Here is a 27,983-nt window from a genome sequence, read left to right as displayed (position 1 = left end):
TGTGGCCCGCCGGTTGTGGTTTGTACACAAAAACTACAAGCTTTTTCAAACTGCCTTTTTTCGCCTCCAAGTAAAGAAATATTCAAAAACGCAGTATAAATCTTAATTTTCTTTATACATGTCCTCCATCGTGAGGAAAATGTCAGCAAGAACATGGTGAAAACACAATTTTCACTGGAGTGGGTCTCTAAAAATCTGTACAGTTCCAATAATCTATGAGTCCAAATATGCCAGATTTACAGTCAGAATTGCTTATTAGAAATATCCATGCTACCAATATGGCTATACATCAGTGTGCCACTCACAACAACACACTGAGTCGAGCTTTAGAGTCTACTGAAGGGAAACACAATGCCTTGGGCAGCTACAAAAGAGTTGAAGTTGAAAGAGAAGGTTTTGGTTGCAGGATGACCACTCCCTGCAGAGCAACAGAGCAAAGAGAAACATAATGCCCAAAAATGTTGAAACACCCACCAGTAGACTGTGCTTCATTTCAACATCAACCAGCAGAAGATCCTGTCTATTATGGAATTTCATTAAATGACATAGCAACAGGTATTTTCTGCCTCCTCCTGAACACATTTTAAGACATAGTCACATAAAAGAATGAGAGCAGACATGTAGAACAGCTGCCGACAAAGGTGTTGCATTTCAAATGTTTAAAGTGCATGCTGGGACTGCTTTTCCAGTTGTATGACTGGAGCAGCCATCACAGACTCCCTTGAAGCGGAGACTTGTGTCAGTCTCTGGTCTTTGCTTTACGGTTCTAACTTACAAGCTCTGCAAACAGCCAAAAGACAAAATGGGACATTGTCATGCATAATTGGCAGCAGAGTCACTGTGAGAAACCAGAAACCTACACTGACTTTCGGGGAAAAACAAAGACGTTTATTTTATTTTTTTAAGACAGCACTGAGGTTTTGGGGTTCTCAGGAACAGAACGGCTGAGGAGGAAGAGAAAGAGGAAAAGGAGGCTTCAGCTGGGGGGAAACGGGGGCTAAAGCCTGACATACCACAACTCCCCTAACTCAGGCATGTATTTGGTTCATTTTAAAGAGTTCACAGTGCTGCAGCTGCCAAACAGCATTCCTAATCTCAGGCCCATAGAAAGAAAAAGAACATCCACTCTCCAGGCAAAAGCACACAGCACATCAGAAGAACTGGCCTGTATTAGCAGTCATTACAGCAAACCCTTTGCCAAAAAAGCGCACATCTCGATTTTTCTTCAAAGTACACTTAATCTGAACAAAAAAAACAAAGTCAGAGCCAGCTTCATGTCAAGCAGACCCGGAGAACCAGAGCCTCCAAACAAAAGATAAAACACGAGAACAAGCTGTAGATGTCCAACTCCAAAGCTAGGATGTATGAGCTACACCTACTCTAGGAGACTTCTGCAGTGCATACATGAGCTGTAGTATATATTTTATATGTTGAGAAGAAAAAGAAAAAAATCAAGCAATGCTTGTAAGAGCAAGTCCCGTTTTTAGAGTGCAGTCTGTCTACGACACAGGTTTGTTAACATTTCTAGTGTGAAAAAGTTATACGTGAATTGTTTGTGACCCTTATGCTTTAGTAGAGGTACTGGTAAATCCTGATTGATTTGAGGCATTTATCGCTTTGAGGAGTTCATAAAAATAGTCTGTTTAACAAGGCTCAAAGTTAAAACCCCATGCCGATGATCTTTTGATCTATTTTAAAGGTGTTCTGAGTGATGATTATCTAGATTTTAGCCAATATTTAAAAAAAAAGTGACGCTTTGTGGGACATAATTTCTGCAGAGTGGCAACTTAAAGCCCCTCAAACCCCCTACCTAGTGGGAAAGCATGTAAACAGAGAGCTCTCAGGAATGGTGGTGTATGTATGTGTGTGTGTGTGTGTGGGGGAGGGGGGGGGGGGTTGCTCCACATTAACGGTCTTCCCCTCCACTCGGAGGCAAATTTCTAATGAACAACTGCCGTTTAGCAATAAAAATGGCGAGCCATTTTGGAGCCATCAAGCCAGATTCCAGCTCTGCTGAGGAAAACGAAGACGTACGTGAATCCAGTAGTCTTTGAGTGGATGCATCAGAATGGAGCGGAGCAGAAAGCTAGTGGCCCACGCATCGCATTTTTCAAAACAACGTTTTTTCCATCTTCTCCCAATTTAAAACGATTTGACTAAAGAAATACTCAGAAATGCAACTTTGAGCTTATTTGTCATTAAGTATGTTCTCCATCGTGAGAAAAATGCTACAACAACATGTTAAAAACACAACTTTAATCGCAGTGGGTCTTTAAAAATACAGAGCTAAAGGCACAATTCTGAGCAAAAGCTTTTTTGCTTGTAAGAAATATAAAAATGCATTTCTGTTCACAAGTATTTAATGTGTTTATAAAGATCAGTGCATGTATTAACAAAGCAAATAAGAATACATTTTTCAGCAGGCAGAGTCTGAGGTTTAACAAATGTTCCCTTATACCCAGGGCCAGACAGCAAGCGTAAGTGCCAACCCATGCGGTCGAAACCTTTACAGACCCGGGCTTCCTCTAATATTTATCTGTACAAATCCACAACCGTTGAGAGTCCGATTTACCGGCTGTGGTGCAAAAGTGTTTCCTGTTTTGGTCTCTGCCACATCCACAGGCGTTGCACAGAGAAAAGAAAAAAAAAAAAGAAGGCGGTGAATGTGTACTCTGTTAAAGAATTAGGGAGAACAATAAAGGATTATGAGGTAGCAGTGAGGGACAAGCAGCAGCCACAACTATAGGTGGACTGTTGTTTTTCAGCCTTTACGACCCACTGGAACTCAGTTACACTTTCTGCACTCGGTCCACATAGTGGATAGAAATAAAAAGTACGGTAAATGTTTGAGCCACTTGTTTCTTCCGTTTTATTATTCTCTTAGCTGAAGACAATTTTTACCTTTGAATCTAAGATTTTTAAGTATATGTAAAGGATCCAAAGATCCAAGAAGCAAAATACTTTAGAGAAAGTTTAACACCAAAAAGAAGCATCAGAAAAGTATTTTTGCAGCAAAATTGACAACCTCAATTTTTCATATTTGTAACAATTCAAAGGATAACTGTGCTTTTTTTTCAATCACAGATGCTTAATCTTTCGCAGAAGATGAAATTCAAGGCTGAAAATCTAGAGACGGTTTGGTCTGATCTTTGGAATTTAGTGTATGCAAATTTGAACAAAATAGAAAACCCCAAATTCTTTTTATTTTAGTAACAATTTCTTCTTAAAAATGTGTTTCCCTGTATTTTGTAAATCTATAAAAAATCTATTAAAAATAAAACATTTTATCCAGGATTTAACTCAGATTAGAGCTGCCCAATCCTGGCCTTGGAGATCCAACAGCCTGCCTGTTTCCCAGCTCTCTCTGCACTGGTTTCTGCTAAAGAGACAGACTCCGGTGTCTCCTCATTTTGATTGACTGAGCACACCTGAACCAGGGAATCAGCAAGAACTGCAATGGAGATCTGGAAAACAGGCAGGGTCGCAGATCTTCAGGATCGGGTTCGGGCAGCCCTGCTGTAGATGGTGTTCTTGTGTAAAAAGACAGATCCCCATTAGAGCTCGGTCAGTGTTTGCAACAACTGTTTTAATCTAAATAGGACTGAGGATAATTATAAACAGAAATGCCCAGAAAGTTGTGTTTTATGTCCCAAAGTCTGGATTAGTTTTGCATGCTAGAGTGCAGATTTTTTCAATCTCCGTGTAGAAATCTCAGCTTTGTCCGTTTCAGCTGATGCATCATGACAGAAGATGGCAGTGTTATTTTGCACCTCACCCTCACATATTGACACCCCCATAACACTGGGCGCGAGAACACCATCTGAGCCAAAAGGGTGATTCATGAAGCCAATTTTACGACAGTCACCAGCCAAGCGTATTAGCACCAGTTCTATAAGGAGTTATGGATCAGTTAATGCGCTCAAGTATGTTCAGTTATATCTGATCCTGCTGTCAAGACAAACACAGAGATGACTGTGGTGCTGACGTCTTGGAGGTTGAAATCTTAATAGTTTGAATGATTTGAGATATAAATGACTCCAATACTTTCTCAGTTGGTCAGTGTGTTTGTGTGTTGTCTCTTACCTCTACGTCCTGCAGGCTGAAGTCGTTCTGGTCTTTGAAGTTGGCTGCCCCGGCGCTCAGTTCCATCAGCATCTTGGCGATCTCTGGCTTTATTGCTGCAGTCAGCCTACTAGCCGCCTCCATGACGTGTTCCTGCACGTCCTTCAGTTGCATAGCTGCTTTGGAATAGTGAGAGTTCCTGAACACGCTGCTGAACAGGTCTGTGAGAAAGGCGCTGGCCCGGCAGAACACATTGAGCGCATCCAGGTATTTGGAGATGCCTTGCTGGATGTCGGCGACAGCGGTGGTGGTGCCGGAGGGGGGCGGGTGGCAGCTGCCGGGAATGCCCACCCCGGTGCTCATGGGCGACGAGGCAGCGCAAGAGGAAGCCAGAGTGGCGCTCAGGGTCCGGCTCAGCTCAGGCATTTGGTACTGCTGGTGCTGTTGCACTTTCTGCTTGGACCCGCCGAGCAAAAAGCGACGCTTGTAGTCCATTTTACTTTCCTGCGCACTACAACAATACATAGGTGGTGCCAAAGCACCGGAAGCTCTTCTTGTTGCAGTTGTTCCAAGCAAATGACTCCTGCTTCCCAAAAATCTCCAATTCTACGAAACGGATCAAGTTATGGAGAGAGACAGCTTAAGGATTCCACCTGTCGGAGGTTCATTTCATCTTGCCTGGCACTGAAGCAACGCTGAGTGAAATGCTTACATGCAGCACGGCTGCAGATGCAACATATAAACTTTAAAAAAACAACAGGAACACGCCCCCAGATGTTCTCCTTCCAGCTTCCAACAGAATGATCATAACAGAGGGGTAAAGGTTTCACAGCAAAGGCCTAAAGTGCATCAACTTTCCTTCAGATCCAGAGAAAATAAATCCTTCATACATGTATTTACATATACTCTTAAACCAGCCCGCAGTACAAAATAGAAAATCCTTTTAAAAGGGTAAAGCAAAAATGCATCCACGGAAATGACACACTGGTCAACAGCACAAAAGAAAAAAGGACCATTTAAAAAAACAAAAATAATAAACGCTGGAAAGAGTGGATGTTTGTGTTGTCTTCTGCAGAGGAATAGTGGGAGGTGGAGGGCAGACAGATCCAGTCCGTCTTAAATCCCCTTAAAAAAAAAATAGCAGTGCTCTGCAGGCAGTGAGCGTGCGGCCAGCTGATAGCTCCGTCTGCCTGTCCGACGTCTCCAGCAGCTTCCTGGTTTGTCCCCCCGTCTGCTGGCTGAGGTAGATATTACTCACTGTGGAAACAAATGTGCTTCCAAAACTCGCTGTTCTCTGCGGATGCAGATTAGAGCAACAAAAGCACAAATGTATCTGTAAGGCCTCTAGGTCATTTCCTAAAAGGGGAGAGGACAGAGACAAAGAGGAAAAAGTTTACGTCATGTCAAAAAGGAAGGATGAGCATCATTTCAACTGCTTTACAAACACAGCCTAAAACTTTTCAGCTGCATGTCAGAGCTTGACGAAAGCATCAAATAAGGCATCCAACAGTAATCCTCTGATTAACATGCAAATAAGAGCTTGACATTAACACTTCTCTTTACCAGAATTCGTTTTTAACGGGAAAAATAAGTGCAGTAGGTCTGCACAAAAACGTGCAAATTTGTCGCCATCAGCTGGTGAGATACGCATAAATAGAGATAAACGGTTATCTTAATTGTTTACACACAATCTCATGGCAGCTTAAAGTACTTAAATCAAATACAGCCCATTAACACTATTGACCAATCGAACTTTTAAGTTAGATGCCCAACTCCTATATAGACGAGGATCATTTGGAGTATAAGTGAAGTTATGCTGACTCTAATTTAAATAAAAATGTTGCAGTGAAATGAAAATGATGCATTTGTTGTTTTTTGTTTTGCCATTTATTCATGTATCACAAGACATATTGTCATCACAGTATTGATACCCAATAAAATAAATAAAGTGCAGGCAGTCGCACCTTTGTAAAAAAAATTTAAACCAATTAGAAGCAGCCTCTTTTTCCGGTTTACTACGGCTGAAAAGAGGCACTAATCAAATTAAAACAAGGATGCATGCTTTCCACCCCTAAAAATATTCTCTAGCAAAAGAAAACAGACATTTAAATAAAAAAAGTTAACTATACGCAGAACTAGGAAGCTAAACGGGAAGTTTTAAGAAGTTTCCATAAAATATTTTCCAAAGTCTGTTACTGCAACAGCAAAGGAAGTGTGAACAAAAGTTAAATCTAACCCAACTTCCTATTCATGTGTTTTTTTATATATATATATATATATATATATATATATATATATATATATATATATATATATATATATATATATATATATATATATATATATATATATATATATATATATATATATATATATATATATATATATATATAAGTCAAAGAGGCCAGTCCATTTCATAGCTCTTTCATTTCACACACAGTGACTGCAAAATGAGAATCTAAACAGCTTTAAGTTCCCTGTATGTGTGTTTTGCCTTCCTAAAGACGGGTTAAAGGTTTTTTTTAGTTTCAGATAAACCACAAATGTTCTGAATCAAATCCTCTACTGTCGCATCGAGATAAACTGCCATTTGTCTTACTATCCAAAAGGAGAAATATTAAAGTATTACATCACTTAGCATTTTATACAGCATTGTCTTGCAGAAAATAACATTCATTATTAATATTTTGATGAAAAAAAAAACCACTTTATGCTGTTTTTCTGCCACAGCCTGTTCCCCGTGAAGCTCAGCCAATAATTAACCCTCAAAAGTTTTGTTTCACTTGATAGATTTTTGCAAACAGCTGTGGTAATTATAGGAAGACAGAAAGGTTGGAATAAATTCTATGTTAGGGGTGTCCAAGGTTTTTGCAACCAGCTCCAGAATTGGTGAGATTGAAATGTGTGAGGGCGACAATTAAGTCTGATATTCTTTTAACTATTAATAACATTACATTTAAAATAGACAAATTAATTCATATTTAATTGTAATGATATAACTTTTTAATTCTTCCCATTGAACAAATGTATCTTAATATATTTTTTTAACCAAAATTTTAGAAAGTGCTCCATATTATTGGTTTTATTAAGGGCCTGGAGACCGTTAGTAATTAGAACGCGGGCTAAATGTTACCCATGGGCCGGACTTTGGACATGCCTATTCTATGTAATGTCAATTAAAATTTGTAATAAAAAAATAAATAAAAAAACGATGTGCCCCTAAATACTATTCTATTATTAAATATATAAAATAGAAAATAAAAAGCAGGAAATACGATTGCAAGCGGCTGAAAACAGAACCTACTTCCTCTGTTTATAAAAATTCATTATAGTTGTCTTTCTGTGTATTATTTTGTTTGCGTCAGTCATTTCCTCTGATGCGTCTCCCTTGTAAATTCAATCTGTAGGATCTTGCACCACATTTAGAAATCTAGTACAACCCAATGCACATATTGAGGCAACTAAAACGTGCAACAGTTAACTTTCACTCAGATATCAAGTCAAATCCACAGCCCATTATTTGCTGCAGCCACACAGAAACCCCTGTTTCCCTGCAGGAGAACTTTAACCACAATTTTCTGAACCAAGTGGTGACATCCTAAACCATTTTGGTACAGAGCTGTGGTTTAAAGCTGTACATTGCTAGACGATTACTAACAGCAGCCCTCGTATCTTTGGCAACGTCTGCTTTAGCAAAGCACAGATGCAGAGAGAATTCCTGCAAGAAGCCATTGTTGAAAAACACTGAGGGGTCTGTTGGGCTGCACATTGTAAAAGCCACAATACTTTCATTCTTTCTGACTCCACTTTCTCACCAAGGCCTTCTAACTTCAGAAGTAGAGAACTGTACCCCATTTGGATGGAGAATATTAGGCTTTAAGTTGGTGATCTAACTTTAGATATCAGTTTAAACATTTGTCAATTATCTGTTTACAGGGAAAACAATTATACTATTGCTAGTGAGCGTCCATGTAAAAAGCATGCAGAACATTGCTTGGCAAAAAAAAAGGTGTGGGGGGGTGTCAATAACGCTAACAAAACATTTTTTCCATTTGAAGCACAGACTATCAACTCAACAAACTAGTTTCTGTACTTATTTGCTGTGGATACAGCCATCGGTAAGCGAAATATTTACACTTTGTTCCCTTACTGTACTGTTTTTGGAGTGTGTTAAACCCTGTGAAAAGAAAACACTGCCTCCCAACAGATAAGACCATCCAGGTTGCCACAATTTTAGGTTTAACAGCTGTGTAGCTGCTTCCATTACACATCTCCACCAGCATTTTCCTGTCCTCCAAGCCCTACTTCCCTTCAAAAACACAGAGGTATGCCCAGAAAGTACATAAAAAAGGGGAGGAAAAAAGCCCCCTTTATCTGTCCTGGACCACTAACTGAACCAAGTGTCAAGCCTGAAGGGAACTGCTGACTTCCTCGTGAAGAGGAACAGGACAGTTTTGTCCTTTTCTCTTCTAAACTAAAAGGGTTCGGTCAATATTTCTGACATTATTTTAAAACATACCCTCCAGATTCTTTACTAATTGTTACCCAACAAACATCAAATACCTCATCCCCACTTCTCAATGTTTGACCTTGTGTAATTTGAGCTGTCATATTAAATTAAAAATACAAAACAAAATGGTATAAAAATCACTTTAATGCCAAAAGCAGATTTTTTAAAGCTATATTTTTATGAAGTTGTACGTATGTCAAATCAAAATTTGCTTTAAAGCAACAAAAATATAAATCAAAGCAGATTCAGTTATATTTTCCTGAAAAATTGACTAAAACAATCAAATAAATTAACAATTTTGACCAAAATAAGAAGTTTGATTTAATATTTTTAAGCAAAAGCAAACTCATAGTTCTCAATAAAAGCTAAAAGAAAAAGCCATAAAGACCACGACCCAGTTAGATCACTAAATCCCAGGGATTACAGGTGACAGGTACACTAAGAACCTGCAAGGTGCCCCACAATGCCTGCTGGCTGACACACTTATAGGGTTTTAGCCTCTGCAGGCTAATACCAGAAAGTAAACCTGCCTATAAAAGGTCAAGTGCTCCGGGATTTTCCACGGTTTAGCAAAATATTTTTTTTCTTGAATGAACAATGATAATCTCAAAGTTAACCTATTATCCATGATTACACAAACCGTAAAACACAACTGTTTATTTGTTACAGTGTAAGTATTACAATATTTTTTAATATATTTTTGTGATAGAAAATACATTTACTGTGCTTTGAAACATACAGTCAGGACCATAAATCTTTGGACAGAGATACAATCTTTCTAATTTTGTTTCTGTACATTACCACAGTGAATTTTAAATAAAACAACTCAGATGCCATTGAAGTGCAGACTTTCAGCTTTAATTCCATGGGTTGAACAAAAAGATTGCATAAAATGTGAAAAACGAAAGCATTTTTTAAACACAATCCCTTCATTTCATGGGCTCGTAAGTAATTGGACAATTAACTTCCATGCTATTGCATGGGCAAGTGTGAGTTATTCCCTTGTTATGTCATTATGAGTGAAACAGATAAAAGGCCTGGAGTTGATTAGAGGACTCGTGCTTGCATTTTGAAGATTTTGCTGTGAACAGAAAACATGCGGTCAAAGGAGCTCTCCATGCAGGTGAAAGGAGCATCATTAAGCTGGGAAAACAGAAAAAAACAATGCGAGAAATTGCTACAGTATTAGGAGTGGAAAAATCAACAGTGTGGTACATCCTGAGAAAGAAAGAAAGCACTGGTGAACTCAGCAACGCAAAAAGACCTGGACGTCCACGGAAGACAACAGTGGTGGATGATGGCAGAATCATTTCCATGGTGAAGAGGAACCCGTTCACAACAGCCAACCAAGTGAACAACACTCTCCAGGAGGTAGGCGTATCAATATCAAAGTCTACCATAAAAAGAAGACTGCATGAAAGTAGATACAGAGGGTACACTGCAAGATGCAAGCCACTCATAAGCCTCAAGAATAAGAAGACTAGATTGGACTTTGCTAAAAAGCATCTAAAAAAGCCAGCAAAGTTCTGGAAAAACATTCTTTGGACAGATGAAACCAAAATCAACCTCTACCAGAATGATGGCAAGAGAAAAGTATGGAGAAGGCGTGGAGAAGCACATGATCCAAAGCACACTACATCATCACTAAAACACTGTGGAGGCAGTGTGATGGCCTGGGCGTGCATGGCTGCTAGTGGCACCGGGACACTAGTGTTTATTGATGACGTGACACAGGACAGAAGCAGCCCGATGAATTCTGAAGTGTTCAGAGACATACTGTCTGCACAGATCCAGGTGAATGCAGCCAAACTGATAGGGGCCTTTCATAATACAGATGGACAACGACCCAAAACATACAGCCAAAGCAACTCAGGAGTTTATTAAAGCAAAGAAGTAGAATATTCTTGAAAGGCCAAGTCAGTCACCTGATCTTAACCCAATTGAGCATTGCATTTCACTTGTTGAAGACAAAACTTCAGACAGAAAGGCCCACAAACAAACAGCAACTGATAGCCGCTGCAGTAAAGGCCTGGCAGAGCATTCAGAAGGAAAAAACCCAGCATCTGGTCATGTCCATGAGTTCAAGACTTCAGGCTGTCATTGCCAACAACATCAACCAAATATTAGTAATGACCATTTTGTTTTCAGTTATTTCATTTGTCCAGTTACTTACGAGCCCATGAAATGAAGGGATTGTGTTTAAAAAATGCTTTAGTTTTTCACATTTTTATGCAATCTTTTTTGTTCAACCCATGGAATTAAAGCTGAAAGTCTGCACTTTAATGGCATCTGATCTGATCTAATAAATCTAATAAGTCTAATAGCTGATGGGAGGAAAGATTACTTCCCTTTAATGACACTACAACTTTATAGGGACCTGCAAAAACTACAAAGAAAGTTGTTTTGGTTTTGTGTAGATTTCAGACGATAAAAATATAGTTTGAGAAACACTGTAGTTGTTGCATACAAACTACAAATTGGCGGGCCACAAGCTCCCTGCTCCACTCTATTCCAATGCATCCGTTTGCAGACAAACAGATCCATGAATGTCATTGTTTTCCTCATCTGAGCTGGAATCTGTCTTAAAAATGTACGGCTATAATGCTTTTACAACAGATCAAAAGATGATTGGAGTAGGGTAGGGCTTGAAGTTACAACCATTGACTCTATAAAAGACCTGGACTGAGTGTCCCCTACCCCCTTGGCGTTCCAAACAGGAAGTACCTGCCGGCTCGAAGAAGCCAGAATCCTGAGGACTCCTATTAAGAAATAAACAACTATTACTCAGTCATTCTATTGGTCAGAATAACCATTCTTGCTCTGCTACCTTTTTTAACATGTTCTTGATAATCCAATTTTTATATCATTTTCTCTGTTGCTTCAAGTTATTCAAGTTATAGACTGACCAATGAGATGCTTCAACAAAAGTCAAGGTTCCACATCAAACGCCAAAAACATTTGACAGATTTTCCAGAGCCAGCGTTCAAGCGTTCAAACTCCTTCAAACCTTAGGAGTTTTTCCTTACCGCGTAGGAGGGTCTAAGGGCACCAGTTTGGTTTGGTTAGTTCAGTTTAGAATCTTTCTATTGAATTTTTTTTGTTCATGATCCATTTTGATTTCATGTTTTACCCTACATCTAAGCCCATCGAGACGAATGTTGTTGTGATTTTGGGCTATACAAATAAAATTGAAATTGAATTGGTAGGGGTGTGGACTTCCAACAAGCTCTGAAGTTCTGATTGCCGAGAGTAGCTGCCATAGAAACGCCAACTAAAGTAAGACCAATCACTGCTTACTGACATTGTTAGGCTCCAAAATGGCGACATTCAAATCACAAAAAAAATTGGGAACTGAATTGACTTGATTTGCTTTGGACCTGGAACTAAGCCATTTGCTATGGGTGATGACACACACACTCGATCCAGTTCTGGTTGGTTGGTTACAACAGTTTCCATGTAAGACATGTTAGTAGGGATACACACCGATTTAAAAAAAAAGAAATAAAAAATGAGTATGAATTTTAAACACATTGTCATCAGCTTTGTTGGCTGTCAAGAGAACATCCAAACAAACACATGTGATGGAATTGCCTATCTGTGTGCACTGGCCCTATACCAACCCAGTTCAAAGACCCTCCTCCAGCAGGGGCTGCTCAGGTCTAATGTTAGCTCCACTTCTCCACTCAACATACATGTCAGCTGCCTAGATTAACAGGAAAAGGGGGTTAAGGTTTCCCGTGGCAAGATATCTGTCGCCAGCAACAAATATGTCATGCCAAGTACGCTACTAGATATAGGCAGAGGAAGTTTGAATAGATGCAATCATTTACCTGTCTGCTCAAAACACACAAACAGTCACTACAACACACATGTTTAGGGATTCTTGCTAAAAACACATACATTCAGATTTCAGAATGTGGAAACCGTGCAGTTCAAATATCCCAAACGTTTGCAAATACATTTGTAGAATTTATTGAAACATAGAAACAGGCAGAGTGTTTGTAACCACTCCTAAAGGCAGGTCAATAGATTGGGATGGGGCAGCTGTTACCAATGCTGACAGCTTCTAGTCCTTCTGCCTTTGTGAGGCAAACAAGTCTAATGCTCTAGTAGCCACAAGCCCAACATTAGCTCTCTTATGAAGTCTATTTCAGCCTGCATGGGCAAAACAGCTGCCCAACAGTCCACACTGTTTTTAGACACTCCAAAATGTTCAGCTCAGAGCAGAAAAAATGCTCTCTTCTACATCTGTTGCCAATGAAGCATTGGAATGCATTTCCCCAGAAGCCTCTTCATGTGGGTTCAAATGAGCGTGCGCAGACACACGCACACGCACACACACACACACACACACGACAGTCAGAACTAAAACAATATGGCGCAAACATCTCCACAACATATATTGGAGGAAAAAAGAAATTACTGATTGCATTGGAAACAAAATCACAGCCAAAGGCTGCGCACATTTCTGCTGAGAAGCTTTGGTTAAACAAGTCAAAGAGAAATCTTAAAACCAGCAGATAGGTCGACGAGGTCAGTCCAAACGACAGGACAAGTGCCGTAAGCAACTGTGTGACAGGAGCCGAGCCAGGCTCCTCTGGCCCTCAGAACACAAGGAGAGTATTGTGGCAGCCTGTCCTCCTCATACCAGGACTCAGTGAAAAAAAAACACACATGTACTTGCAGCTGCATGGCTTTAAGAGAGGAAAAATGCATTGGCTACCGTTTATTATTACATGGAAGACTAGTTCCCCCATCATCTAGATTTTAGTGTTTTTGTCGATGTTAGGTTTGATCCACCAAATAATTAACTTCTTAAAATCCAAAATTAAAGAGTAACTAACTAGTAAGTAGATGCCACCTAATTTACAAGTTCCCTCCGTTTTATAATTTTCATTGACGTGAAGCAAAAACTTTTCAGTGTTGGTCAAACAGCAAAAGCTCAGATATGCTCTACAAATAATCATAAACAATAGAATACGTTTAGTGTGGCCAAACGGTGGGTTTTAACAAGTGAGAGCTGTCATGAAAGACTAACGTCAGCTCCTTTCATGAAAGGCTAGTAGCAACCTGTGAGGATGGAAATGCTTCCCTAGGCCTAGAGTGAGCAGGCTTTATGGAGAACTTGCAGGGTGTGTTGCATTCCAGTCATCTAGACACTTTAGTTTAAAAATAAATAAATTAACCACAAAAGATAGATGTTAATTTTACACTTAATGAGTCAAAAAGGGAAGATGCCTTGGAAGATTTATTGCTGCTTGTCAAACAGCAGAGACAAGCGAGTGAGAAGGTGTAAAAAGCTAAACGTAAACCTAGAAATAAATGTAATTGATTCAAATACACCAAAGGGAGGAAATATGGTATAAACATAGTCTCAAATAGTCTCTATAATACTCAGTTAAATTCTAAGTTACAGTCACTGCAGTGGCTCAGGTGTTGATCTGGTTGGTCAGTGATCAAAATATTGGCGGTTTGATTCCCAATCTCTCCAGCCAACTGTTGTTGGGCAAGACATTCACCCTTCTTGCCTCCAGTGTGGCTCCCGGTGATGGTCAGAGGGGCCGTAAGCGCACACTGGCAGCCACGCCCCTGTCAGTCTGCCCCAGGGCAGCTGTGGCTTCATCAGCAGTTACCATCACCAAGTATGAATGAGGAGTTAATGTGTAATGGACACATAGTAAGCGCTTTGATCATCTAAAAAAGCGCAGATAAAGCCAATACATTATTTATTTATTATTTTTCATAATAGTGTTTTTGTGTATTTGCCACCAACTTCTGATAGAAACAAGTAAGCTTGGAAGAATATCCAAACACATTTTTGAAACGTTTATTAAAAATAAATATCGCACTTTATGAGAAAGTTTAGATTGTAGTTTATTTTTCTGTCTTACAGTATTTGATCTTCCTGTTGCCATGAGAAGTCATGCTTCTCACTGGAAACATTTGACTGAGGGGCAAATAGCAAACCGCAAACTAAGACTAGACCAGTTTCCCAGGAGACACCAGTGAAATTTCCCATGCTTCAAGTCTTCATCTGTGTTAGCTGCTATGTTGTGAGGAATGGCAGGACAATTATTAGAATTGGATTTAGTAGGTTTGAAATGAAACGGAAAACTACAGGATTGAACAAAGTGTTGCAGAAATATTGCAAGAAGGATCATTTGTTAAAGAGGAAGCAAATGTTAACCTTAGCAACAGCGGTTGTTATTTCTGTGTTGACAAAGGAAACTAACAACCCCATCGTCACTAAAATAAGCCAGCCTGCAGATATCTCTTGCATAGGTTAATATCAGTTAACAATAAACTGATCTTTTTTTTTAAATGTTGGAAAAACTGTAAAAACATTTCTAACATTTGCTGTGCAACAGGCACGTCATTACATGTTTGCTGGTTTAGAAAATCCTTCCGATCTTTCCGTACCATTAATATTTGACACCATTTCTATAAAGTGCAAAACAAATCTGTCTCCCCTTCAATATTCTTTAAAAATATGCAGGATTTCCAAAAAAGATGATTCACGGGCAGCTAGTAAAAAAAAAATAGATTATTACAAAGTATGAATGAAATACCTGCACAAACTAAAGACAACATTTAAACTCTCACCTGTAAAACCTGTTCTCTTTTACTACCATCTTAAAACAAAGTTTTTGCCAAAATGTACATCTAGGCAGAATACAAAAAAAAAAAATCATGCAGTTTATAGGTTAGAACCTTAAAAAACAAACTAAACGGATGGGGTTTTGACTTGTAAGGAATTCCAATTTGAAAGGTTTTAAACTTCCCAGAAAGGGGGGCCTTTGCTGCCACGCTCACCTGTATAATCTTACACCGAACATGCAACAACACTAGAAAGCTCCTTTGTTTAAGGAAACATCCCTGGAACTCCACCCGGGGCAATCGCAAACAGTAATCTTGTGACTTTTTGTTGACTTCCTCGCACATGCTTCCGGACTGAATGAAAGACGCCGGAAAAGTGTCACTGCAGGTCAAATCATGTGCCGACAAACGCAAAGAGCACTAACAAGCAAGGCAGAATTAAAAAGTAAAGTTTGGTCGGAAAAAAAAAATTTGAAAAAAGGAAAAATATTCTACTATTTAAGCAACTATAATCTACACCAGAAACCAAAACAATGCACATACAAAGGCAATATTTGTTTCTGAGTGACTCATACTCGAGAGCAAGGTACTCTGATACGATCAATTACTGCGATCTTGAGATTGGCATGATCAAACCCTGTGTGTGGCAAAGCAGTAACTTTTATTGCAAAATTTGCCTATGTCTACATTCCAAGGATCAAAACAAGAAGCCCATCTACAACAAGGGAAACTGGGTCAGCGTTTTTTTACTTCTGAATAAAACTCCCTTTCTGTAGAATCTTAAAAAGCAGAAGCACCATTTGAGAAAATCAGTTATAGACCCACTCAGATGAAAATTGGGTTTTCAATCGTGTTCTTGTAGCCTTTTTCTGATGATGGAGGACACATGTAAAGAAAATTGAGATTAGAACTGCATTATTCAAATCGTGGTGACTCACGAGCAGATGAAGAAAAAATACTGTTTGAAAAGCTTGTAGTTGTTACGCACAAACTACAATCAGTAGGCCACAAGCTCCCTGCCGACAGATGGATCCACAAACGTCTTCGTTTTCCTCGTCCAAGTTGGCATCTAGTTCAAAAATGCTCCCCATTTTTATTGCTCCATTAATGTCTTGGTGTTGCGAGGGGCTGTAAGCTAGCAGGAGAGTAACAAAGGGATGATGGGAAGTGTTGGCGGGGTTACACCAACCAACAGAGGTGAATTTCTGATGAACTCTTGCTGCTCTACAGAAACTCTGTCCTGGAAAACAACACGTTTTTGTTTGTTTTTTCATATATATTTAGCCTAAAACCAGCATAAAGATAATTAAAAGATCACTGTAAATTATTTTACAATAGATCAAAATAAGATCAGAGTAGGACTTCCAAGAACAAAAGCACCATTGGAGAAAATCAGTTAAGGGTGTCAATCAGTAAAAAGATTTTAGATATTGTAGTTTCAGTGATATCAAGGTCAACCTTTTCTTTATGGACAAAAAAAAAGGCATTTTCTAAAGAATACACAAAATTAAATTGAAGTACAAATGCAGCCATTTGGCAAATATGGCTTTAAATAGTTGATGAATGTGTATAAAATAGCTTCAGCTGGCTGGTTTCACCGAAACTCTCTGGTTTATGGAAGCTCTGCCGCAGCTATTAATACGGCTTTAACGACCTCCATCCAGCGGAACCGAGCATGAAGAACTCCGAACCTTCCAGCAGCATGAGCATGGAGCAGGAGAACCCTACTACAGAACAGTCAGAACAGAACGCTTTGGGAGCCCGAACAGCCAGGCAGCCGCTGGCGCTCCCCTCCCTGACTGACTGACACGACTCAAACTAGCAAGACAAAGCACATTTAAATTCGAATAGAATAATATATAATACTAATATAAGAATGAGGCGACACCCCCGTGGTTGTCGTCTGCTGGCCAAACCTACATTCCGGCTCTGCTCAGTGGGGAGGGTCCAGAAAACTTCACCGCTGCTTTGGTTTGGGTCCGGGCTTTGCTGGTTGAAGCTAAAGCCTCTTAACTCCCGCCTTACCTGCACTGTGGCGGCTTAAGGTTACCGAGACGCCCGGATGGAACCTGAAGCGGCGCCCGCGGTCATTCACAACTATCGCAATGACAACAGAAACAAACGGCAGCGCCAGTCGCTCCTCCTTCGCTCGGCGGAGGCACTTCTTCATCAGCAGACAAGACATCACGCTGGGTCGGTGTACACACAGACGTGAATCTGAGGGTCGACATTCATGAGAACGGCAGTGGCCACGTCAACGAGATGGCAACGTGTGTGGTCACGTTGTTCGATTCATATTTTTTGCGAAGACAGACGTAAACAATGGCGCTTGAACGTCCGATAATCAATGCATCTGCGAAGCATTGGTATTAAAGCAGGCTAGCTACGAAGCTAAGCTACCATTAGCTGTCCAGCTAGTCTTCTGCGACACGACTGCAGGCGGCACGAGCTCGTGTGCGCTCGTGCGGTACCGCCTGACAGACCAGAAACAGCGAGTGCCACCATTATCAACGAGAGGCGCCAACAGCTTCGATTAAAACGCAAAAACACAGAGAGACGTTGAGTTAATCAAAGCATTGCTCACCAGCTCCAGGCATCCACCCTCTTGACAGCGAATTCCCTAGCTGTGTGTGACTGCTGAACAGCCAGCGTCAACAACAACAGCCACTTCCGGAAGAACTTTCACAATAAAAGCAACTGACATGCATTGTGAAAATAAAACGTTGTTTAGATTGTTGGTGTTAATTCTCAAATTCAACTCACATAAACATCTTTTCAGGTCGGATGGATTATTTTTTATCTTTATTTTTATCAATATTATTCCCGTTTGCATCTTAACATTTTAATTATTCTGGAAATAAGTAAGTTTAATATGATATCTTTAAATAAAAAAGGAAAACACCAATACATATTTCTATACTAATTGAAACTATATATATTTGTTTTTTTTATTTCTGTTATTTTTTATACATTTAACTTTTAGTCTCTACACTGGAAACACCATTTCACAAGTGGACCCATGAAACTGACAACTTGTCGTCCTCTACTGTTCAGTAAGTGATATTACAGCTGACTCTTAATAGTGTCTGTAAGTAGAAAGATATAACTTGCACTATCAGGTACTTTCCCCTTGTCAGCATGTGCTCTTTTACATCATGTTTGGCTTGTAATGCTTATAAATCTCCAATCCTTTATTTTGCCTCTTCCTTTTTTATTCCTGTTTCTCATGAACTTGTTCTTCAAACTATCAATGGAGAATGCAAACCATTTTTTGATCATGTCGTTTACAGATAGTGTGTCTGTAGCAGGGTTTATTTAAACCAAAATAGAGTCTCGCCATTTAACTGTTGAAATTGTAAAGATTAAAAAAAGTGATTTGATTTTAAGAATTTTCATCAAAGTTTCATTACGTTACACTTGAATGCTTTCAGCAAGTCAAATGTTTATTAAACACATGTTTTCAACAGAAAATACATAAATTTAAACTGCATGTATGCTTTTTGAAGCCTGCTCTGTTGGCCTGCATGCCAGTGTGAACAAGTGGCAAACCCAATCCCAGAGAGCTGAACCCCTCATGTGGGAGGGGCTAGTGTGAATCTGGACTGCAAAAAGCTGTCCCCCTGACCTGCTCAGCTCCATTCAGCCAGGATAGTTGAGAGTAAAAGGAGCAGAGCCAGCCCCACCCCTGGACATCAGCATGGGACTCACTCAGGACCCCAACTTTGAAAAGCTGCAGCACTGGTTCACAGCCCATGCCCTGAACCTCAACGTGAGGCACTTGTTTGAGGCCGACAAGGAAAGGTTCAGAAAGTTCAGGTATGATGCATACCTGTTATGGCACGCTCAGAGGAAATGTTGTCTGTAAATGAAAGAGCAGGTTTATCTTTGTCACAGGCTCCTCAAATGCATACAATGAGCATGTGCTCACAGAATGCCTTTGCCGTTTTTTTTCCATCGTCTTGTGTCCTGGACAGCCTCACGCTGAACACTGAAGATGGGGATATTCTTTTGGATTACTCCAAGAACCTCATCACAGATGAAGTCATGAAAATGCTGACTGATCTGGTAACTTGTCTCAAAGCAGAATGATTTTTGCCCTCTTGAGGGGATTCGTCTAAGCAATTTTTGTAACATGCAGCACCCATGTTGTTTTTCTTTATTTACTACCAACACGCTTCATAAAATGGATCATCCTGGACTTTATTCATGACTGCAGTGTACTAACTCCCCATAGCTGTGTGGTTTTTAATGCGTAAGCAAGCAGTATTGTTTTCTTCAGGGTAAGTCCAGAGGAATTGAAGCTGCCAGGGAGAAGATGTTTACCGGAGACAAGATCAACTTCACTGAGGTTCATCATTGAAAAATTTGTATAATTTTACCACTTTTTGCTATATCAACTTGACAAATCTTTGTTGTCTGAAGGGCCGTGCTGTGCTCCACGTGGCTCTGAGGAACCGTTCCAACACTCCCATCTTGGTTGAGGGGAAAGATGTAATGCCAGAGGTCAACAAGGTTCTGGAGAAGATGAAGAGCTTCTGTCATGTGCGTGCAGCTCAAACATGCTTTGTCACTGTTGATGGTTTCAGTGTTGTGGTAGCAACCCTGAAAACGTTGGGTTGTCTTTGCAGAGGGTTCGCAGTGGCGAGTGGAAAGGTTTCACAGGAAAGGCCATCACAGATGTTGTTAATGTTGGGATTGGAGGATCAGACCTTGTAAGTGCAATCATCTACCGATTGCCGTGTTAGCATATGCACCAATATCTGTTTCTCCTTGATTTTAACCTCAGGGTCCACTGATGGTGACAGAGGCCCTGAAGCCATACTCGAAGGGTGGACCTCGGGTGTGGTTTGTGTCCAACATCGATGGAACTCACATAACCAAAACCCTGGCTCAGCTAAATGCAGAAACTACCCTCTTCATCATCGCATCCAAGGTAGCACTTTTAAAGTCCCACTCCAATCATCCTTTTAAAAGCCTTCACAATAGTCTTTTAATTATGAACTTGCCATTTTTAGCCAAACGGTCTCTAGAACATAGGATGTTCTGCAGACCGCCAGTACTTCACTAGAAATTGTGGGTTTGTGGGTGGAGTCGTGGCGCGGAGCAACCCCAGCCCCCCTTCCTCTCCCGGTTGCTGAGAGCTCACAGCAGGGAGCTTGTGGCCATACAGCGTGTTTTCTACATCACAAATACAATCTTTTTCTAACGTCTTCTCATCTGACCCCAATTCACAACAATTTGAAAGAAGTACTACTCAGAAAATGAATTTAGAGGTTAAATTTTCTTTAAATGTAACCTCCATCATCAGAAAAATGCCACCAGAACATGTTACAAACACAATTTTCGTCAGAGTGCACTCTTAGACCGCAGCAGAGGGATCTTTTAAATAAAAGAAGGTGTTACTTATTTGTTCCTTTCTTTATGAAATATGTAAAAAAAAAAAGGCTCATCTCAAGAAAGCATTATTTATGATCTGAGAAATGAGTTGTGTGTCTAAACTTTGAATGTGGACAAAAAGATCAATCATATATTTCAAACTGTTTTGTAGCTTTTTTGGGATAATTATTATTACATTATTTGTAGGAGCTGCATTTAGAAGTAAATACAGAGTTGAATACTATATTGCTGAATAAAAATAAAACCTTAAAGGGTAATAATTAGCAAATAAAGAAAAAAAGAAAGAAAGAAAGAAATTATCTAAGTTGACGATAAATAAAGTGAAAACAGCACAAAAAGATATTTTGGTGAAAAATGCCAAATCCTGGAATATATTGAAAAGTTCATTTTAAGGACCAAATGCCGTAGCTGGAAAAGGCTGAAAGAGCTGAACATTTTAATAGTTGAAAGATTAAAATAGCTGAAAAATTGTTGAAGTTTAGCGGCAAAAAATGGCGGAAAATACTATAATTAAGAAAAAAAATAAATATAGAGAAACAGGAAAACAATGGGTTGAATGCTTTATAGCACATGTGTCAAACTCAAGGCCCAGGGGCCAAATGTGGCCCTCCATGTCATTTTATGTGGCCCTCAAGACCATAAAAATTTTTAATTTCTTAAAATAATACATTAAAAATTGGTGTGTATTTATTCATATCCAGGGGGAATCGGACTTGAAAATTTGGAATTGCCAACTATAAATTAGGACTAAAACACTGTCCATATAACCAAACCTGACAGAATCAAATCTAAAATGATTGAGTAACAAGCAAACATATGTTTTCTATGCAACTGAAATTTATTTATTTAATTATGAACAACAGAGGACTCCATAATTGTCACTTTAAAAATGTATCATGAATAATGAGTTATTTAACATTAAGGAGTAGTTACATTTATTTTTCATTACATTTAGTTACATGTATTAGTGACATCTGGCCCTTTGAGGACAACCACTATACTGATGTGGCCCTCGATGAAAATAAGTTTGACACCCCTGCTTTATAGCATTCATTCAATTAAAAAACATACATATCTTTTAGAAAAATCACACACAGTACACAGTCTTTAATTGTTTAGGTTTGTAAAAAAAAATAGATTTGTGAGGAGATGGGACAGCTAAATAATTGTCAGTGGATGATACCACAAAATACAAATCCACCTTGTCTGCCAAATCCTCTTTTTTTTCAGACGTTTACCACCCAAGAAACTATTACCAATGCTGAGTCAGCCAAAGCCTGGTTCCTGGAGCATGCCAAAGATGTGAGTGCACGCTGGGTCCTTCACCCAAGATGACATTTTGGACCACATGATATCTGACTTAATTCTGACTCCCTTTATTCCCACAGAAAGCTGCAGTTGCTAAGCACTTTGTGGCTCTGTCCACAAATGGTGTAAGCTATGTCCATTTTTTTTTAATTATCAGAAGAAAGCTTCACCTGGCATGTCAGTGTTTAAAATCTGTTTCTCTCTGCCTGCCTTTCAGCCCAAAGTAAAGGACTTTGGCATTGACACAGAGAACATGTTCGAGTTCTGGGATGTAAGTGCCCTTTCAGTCATACAATCCTAACTCCATGCAGCTGATCTTTTACTTTTTCATCCCACTCTGGGTTGAGGGACACGAGTGGGAGCCTATAAATACTCTAGACTTTTGACCTGTGAAGTAGGAGGGGGGGACAGACTCAGTAGAGCAGCTGCTGGGTAATCAGAAGCCCCTCTCTTTAGATTGGGTTATTATTGGTAGCAACCTTTCCTCCTGCAGAGGTTACTGTGAAGGCCGAGGCACATCAAAGGTCAGGGTGCTGCTTTTAGCTGCATTGTTGGTCTTTTAAAGGTAGCAGCTCTGAAGTGGCTTTTATGTTACAGACTGTCTGGATTATCCTGCCTGTTGAGACAGTGAAGGGAAAAGTAGAGCTTCTGCAAACAACACTAAAATAAAGGAAATGTGCAAAACAAGTTCATTTGGGTTTGGTTGCTGAATCTACAAGAAATGTTGTCCTGTTCTGCATAAAACTAATGAACAGTGTTCACATGCAATGTTGGCGTGTTTTTATAACGCTGTGGATTTTCTCTTTCAGTGGGTTGGTGGCCGTTTCTCCCTGTGGTCTGCTATTGGAATGTCTATTGCCTTGCATGTTGGTAGGAACTGCTTTAAACTACCTTTTAGTCTGTGGAAAAAGTCCTTTTTTTAATCATTGTGATGGGAAATGTCACAAAAGCACCATTGATTAAAGGTCAGAGATGCAAAACTTTTTTATTGGAATCTCAGGACATGCCTAATGTGAAGTATAACCTTTACGGCTGATCTAATATTTACCTTATTTCATTGTTTAAAGTCCCACTTCAATCATCTTTTGAGCTATTTTCAAAGCGTTTCCAGCTGTGTTTTAGCCCAAATAAAAAAAACAATGCTGTTTTTTTTAGGACATAATTTCTGCAGAGAAGTAGTGGTTCATTAGAAATATGCCTCCCTGTTCCTGAGAGCTCAGAACAGGAAGTTTGTGGCCACCCAGCGTGTTTTCCATATCATAAAAATGTAGTTCAAACATGTTTTAGTCTGCTCGTTATTCGCAAAAAATTACTTTTAAAACTCAGAAATATAATTTAGTGCTACATTTTCTTAATAAATCTCCTCCATTGGCAGAAAAATGCCACCAGAACATGTTAAAAACACCAAAAATGGTAGGTCTTTAAACACACATGTCCTTATTGGACATCTTTACTTTAGTGATGCGTCCTAAAAATCACAAATCAATTATAGAACCATGAATAATAATAATCAAAATTCTGGATCTAATGGAAAACCCATTATAGCAATAAAATAGAGACAATTTGTGAGTGGAAAAATGTATTGAAATTATGACTTGATGCCTAAAGAAATTATCACATGTTTTTGAAATAATGCCCTTTTTATTTTATCTATGGTAGCGTTTGTTGTATCTTCATGTTGTTTTACCCAAATGCTTTATTTTTTCTGATCAATGTATGTTTAAGAGTATATTTAGAAAAGTGGCGTAAACTGTTTTCAATGCCCAATATTTCCTTTGAGCTGCAGTGGTTGTGTAATTAATTCTTCATTTCTAAGAATAATTGGAAACTTATAGATCAAAGTTTTTTGTGGTACTATAGAAGAACAAAGCCAATTTAATCTGTCATTTTTTGTTCTTCAGGTTTTGACAACTTTGAGAAGCTTCTATCCGGAGCTCACTGGATGGTATGCATAATACTATAATGCTTCGATACCCAACTCTAATGAAGAAAATATACCCTCTCTAAAGGGACAGAAAAGTAAATTGGCTGTATTTTCCCCCACCTGAGGACAAACACTTTCGAACTGCTCCCTTGGAGAAAAACGCTCCCGTCCTGCTGGCTCTGCTGGGAATCTGGTACATCAACTTCTTCCACGCAGAGACCCACGCCGTGCTGCCCTATGACCAGTACATGCACCGCTTCACTGCCTATTTCCAGCAGGTCTGTCACCACTGCTGAGGATCCCCGTGCAGGGGTTTTTCACGGAGTTTGTAATTTTAGCTGAAATATTGAAGTTTTCCACATCCAGGGTGACATGGAGTCAAATGGAAAGTACATCACCAACCACGGGGCACGAGTGAACTACCACACCGGGCCCATCGTGTGGGGAGAACCTGGCACAAATGGACAGCATGCTTTCTACCAGCTCATCCACCAAGGTAACACCACCCGACGGACTCCAGAAGGGGAATCCCTGCATTGCAGGCACACACACACTGTGACTCAGCCATTGTTCAGATTTTCTCTATTTTAGGATGTAGACACAGAAACTGGTTATCGTCAGGCCACAAGTCGTCACTCTGAAGGTTAAATTTAGCAAGTCTGGGTCTGAACTAACCTGATCTCTGTTTGCAGGAACACGGATGGTGCCGTCTGACTTCCTGATCCCAGCTCAGTCTCAGCATCCAATCAGAGACAATCTGCACCACAAGGTATCTGAGACACACCTGTCTTGAACAGGGCACGTTCCCACGACACCTGTACTTCTCAACATTCTTCTTGAAGTCATTGTAGTTCGGTTTTCTATTGTTTGATGGTCTCTTGTTTTGAAATTTTGATTTTCAAATCAGATGTTTAAGTTTCATTGTGTCTATTAAGATAAAAAACATAGTGTTTGATAAGAAAAATAGGAAAAATTTGTTTTGGAGAAACAGCTGAAATGAAAATTGAAGTAAAATTGTTTCATCCCCTAAATATTCCAATCTGATACTTTTAATGCTTTAGATTTGATCAACTTTTTCCCGTTTTTTAGATTCTGTCGGCCAATTTTCTGGCTCAGACAGAAGCCTTGATGAAAGGTAAGACCACCGAAGAGGCCAGGAAGGAGCTGGAAGCCAGTGGTCTGAGTGGGGAGGCCCTGGAGAAAATCCTGCCACACAAGGTACATTTGAGAAAAACAAACGTATTATATCGAACTCAGCTGCTGTGCTTTCCATTGCCGAAACTAATCTAGAGATACTTATTCATTCTTGGCACGAGGAAGGGCTGGTGCTGTCAAAAATCCACGTTGGAGATAATAGCAGGTGATGCCATCTAGTGACCATGAGTCAGCATTGCAATGACAGTTGGGGTCTTTGATTTTTTTTAACTCCGTTCAGTCCGGGTAAATATAAGTGTTATGTCCAATTTTAGTGTGTGCATTAAAAAATTAACTGCTTTTATTTTTGCCTCAGCATCTAACCTCAGAATGCACCAATTTTCTTCAAAGTAGTGTGAAAAACATAATTAAGACTTATCTGATTTAAGGGCTGGAACACAAAAGTCATCCAGGTATCTGTATCTTTAGTTAAAGTATGCTTGTGTTTTAATTAACTGGTAGGTTTAATTTAGCTTTAATTGTTTAAAAAAAAAACTGACATTATTTATGAACGTTTATTTAAAAAAAAAAAGATAAAAAACTGTCTCTTATTTAAACTTCTATACCCTGTGAAAATCCAACACTGACTCATAGAAAGTGAGAAAGACCATTTGTTCAGATCGCTGAACTGAAATCCATAAGGTTAATGGGGCAAATAAGCCCGATGCAGTAGAAAAAAACACCAAAACACTGCTGTGTCAAGTAATTTCCTTTTGGGATTGTATCAGCCTTAAAATTGCTCTACTTCCAGCCAAAATGGGAGGCTAAATGAAGTGTCACGTCATTTTTATATTTCTTAACCCCTTCGTGCCACATGTCGCTAATTTGCAGCATACCATTAAATCCAGGACTCCACTTAGATTGGCATCAAATTGAAGAAAACGTTTTTCCATATATTTGAAATTATATTCAGGAACGAAGGGGTGAAAGGTTTCTTTAAATTGTGTAACTTTGGGTGAAACCAAGCAACTCCAGTGGAGTCAATTGTGTTCACATATTACCCAAAAGAAAAGAACAACAAACTCTTAATTTGAAGGCTTTGGTCTGATATCGAGCTGCATTTTTTGACATTTCTTTTTGCTTAGCAGAAGCCTGGCAAGCATTTCAACGTATGATACGAGTCAGTGAGGAGATAGAAATCTGGTTGGTCAGACAGAAACTGAGGGCAAACGAATGTTAGGTTTCGGATAGATTGCTGCCACTCCTCTGCTTGCGATTTGAGGAATGTGGCAAATAAAAAGCTGAAAGGTGTTGGCTTATATATAACAGATGCTCCTTAGGAAACCCGGTACGACTGATCATCATATGATTCTCTGTTAGAGACAGAAATGTTGTATGAAAATTAACTCATAAGGGAATTTTTTGACCTGTAGGTTTTCCAAGGAAACAGACCAACAAACTCAATCATCTTCAAGAAACTGACACCTTACACACTGGGAGCCCTTATAGGTAAGACTTCTACAGTCATTACAGTGAGTGCACACGAAGCACCAAGACTGAAGGTTGCACTTGCTTAGTTAAAGTTTTTGATTCAAATCGAGCTACAAAAAAATGTAACAACGTGCTTATAAATAGAAAGAACTCAAATAATGAAATTCCTGAAGCAGCATCAGAGGTTCAGCAAGGACATGGCACTCTGTTGCATGGTAACAACCTGTCTGTTTGTACCTGGGGCGACAATGTAAGTCCTCATGTCATGTTGCATGTTCATCTGCTCAGTTCTGCTGCCTTAAATGCATAATTTGATGTCTAAAAATGTCTCTCTCGGATTTTAATGATTTTATCTGGGTTTTCAGCAATGTATGAGCACAAGATCTTTGTCCAGGGTGTGATGTGGGAGATCAATAGCTTTGACCAGTGGGGGTAAGACCATTTCTTAAGTGCATTTTCTGGTTGAAAAGGTACCTTTTGCATTACACGTCTTAGAAAAGGTTTTTTTTTTTATATCATAAAACTACGTCTGTTTGGTGTGATTTGTGTTTCCTCTCTTTCCCCTCATCTTCGTCAGAGTTGAACTGGGTAAACAGCTCGCAAAGAACATTGAACCTGAACTCAACAACACTGCAGAGGTCCACTCTCACGACGCGTCCACCAACGGACTCATAAATTTCCTCAAAAAGAATTTTGCCTGATTTTCAGCACAGCGAATCTCTTGACGTCACTTCGTTAGCAGCTCAGGTTCAGGAGTACGGCGGAGGTGGCTGGTGACTCCCACGCCGAGCTGATGCTGTCTGATGTTTGTGCTCTCATTAGCAATGTCATGACTGTCTGGAGTGTTGTCATTTTTTTGTTTGTTCATGCCTGTGAGTGAAAAAGCTTTTTGTATTAGAAATATCCTCACTCTGTCTCCACAGTTACATGAAATAAACACTTTCATTCAGTGTCATGGCTACACTCTCAATTTATGCTCACCACTGAATCCAATCAGTGTCACTAGATGGCATCAGAGACCCACAATTGTTGCTAAAGGGAAGCAAATCAGCCACACAAAAATTCCAGTTCATTGGAACAAAGGGTCAGAGGTCAGTGCACTTGCACTGCACTGTTCCTCCACTCAAATCCCCAGACTCCACAGCATCCATTTAGAGAGAAAAACAAACAGCATCTGCACCGCGATCCAGCCTTTACTGGCATCAAATCTAAACATCATTAAGCTAAACGTTTCACAAACATGGTCCAAACCTCCTGACGGTTTTCCTCATAAACAAAAGATTAGATCAGATAGCAGGATGAAAGAAAACATACTCCACAAACTAACCTCTCACTGTTTGCTGTTCCCCCTTTTATAAAGTGCAACCTAATCTATGTAGTTCACATTGTTTCGGTCCCTTCAAACCAGCTAATTCAGAGTTTACAGAGTGTGCATGAGGACAAACAGAAAGTTAAAAAAGAATCACAGACCTCCAGACACTGCTGGGTTTTCAGTTGCTGTTGCCAGGCAACACTACATTACTAAGTCTAACTCTTGCTTTTTATCTTCAGCTCTGAAGC

General features: G+C 39.5%; 2 protein-coding genes across 5 annotated transcripts in view; one reads left to right on the top strand and one right to left on the bottom strand.

Annotated features, from left to right (window-relative positions):
• Nucleotides 1-17,887, bottom strand: part of garre1 (granule associated Rac and RHOG effector 1) — a 34,445-nt gene extending 16,558 nt beyond the window's left edge. Inside the window, exons 1-2 of one of the 4 annotated variants that reach the window (XM_004067499.5) lie at nucleotides 17,754-17,887; nucleotides 4,084-5,418 (exon numbers count right to left, since the gene is read on the bottom strand). In XM_004067499.5, coding sequence (XP_004067547.1) covers nucleotides 4,084-4,587 — 504 coding nt within the window. In that variant the 5' untranslated portion in view covers nucleotides 4,588-5,418; nucleotides 17,754-17,887. Of the gene's footprint in view, nucleotides 1-4,083; nucleotides 5,419-17,089; nucleotides 17,535-17,753 lie in introns of those variants that run through there. The other 3 variants (XM_020700430.3, XM_011493723.4, XM_078944640.1) reach the window with 3 other exon arrangements.
• Nucleotides 17,888-18,675: 788 nt separating this feature from the next.
• gpib (glucose-6-phosphate isomerase b) lies at nucleotides 18,676-27,375 on the top strand. Its single transcript, XM_004067446.5, has 18 exons — nucleotides 18,676-18,985; nucleotides 19,144-19,234; nucleotides 19,449-19,517; nucleotides 19,592-19,711; nucleotides 19,798-19,881; nucleotides 19,956-20,102; nucleotides 21,797-21,868; nucleotides 21,955-21,999; nucleotides 22,092-22,145; nucleotides 22,684-22,744; nucleotides 23,776-23,819; nucleotides 23,924-24,076; nucleotides 24,165-24,294; nucleotides 24,491-24,567; nucleotides 24,888-25,016; nucleotides 26,366-26,441; nucleotides 26,789-26,855; nucleotides 27,001-27,375. Exons 1-18 carry the CDS (start codon nucleotides 18,867-18,869, stop codon nucleotides 27,122-27,124), a joined length of 1,662 nt encoding a protein of 553 aa, XP_004067494.1. The 5' UTR covers nucleotides 18,676-18,866; the 3' UTR covers nucleotides 27,125-27,375.
• Nucleotides 27,376-27,983: the final 608 nt, after the last annotated feature.

This window comes from Oryzias latipes, chromosome 3 (assembly GCF_053564925.1).
Source record: "Oryzias latipes strain Hd-rR chromosome 3, Olatipes_Hd-rR_3.1".
Taxonomy (NCBI): Eukaryota; Metazoa; Chordata; class Actinopteri; order Beloniformes; family Adrianichthyidae; genus Oryzias; species Oryzias latipes.
The sequence above is the reverse complement of the archived record's forward strand: the minus strand, read 5'-3'. Positions and strand labels throughout refer to the sequence as shown.

What these genes read in the sequence shown, in the direction of transcription:
- gpib (XM_004067446.5), top strand. Translation starts at nt 18,867, where the DNA reads ATGGGACTCACTCAGGACCCCAACTTTGAAAAGCTGCAGCACTGGTTC. An exon ending in GGATTGGAGGATCAGACCTT is followed by an intron (nt 19,882 to 19,955) that starts GTAAGTGCAATC and finishes TTTTAACCTCAG; the next exon opens with GGTCCACTGATGGTGACAGA. An exon ending in AGAAAATCCTGCCACACAAG is followed by an intron (nt 25,017 to 26,365) that starts GTACATTTGAGA and finishes TTTGACCTGTAG; the next exon opens with GTTTTCCAAGGAAACAGACC.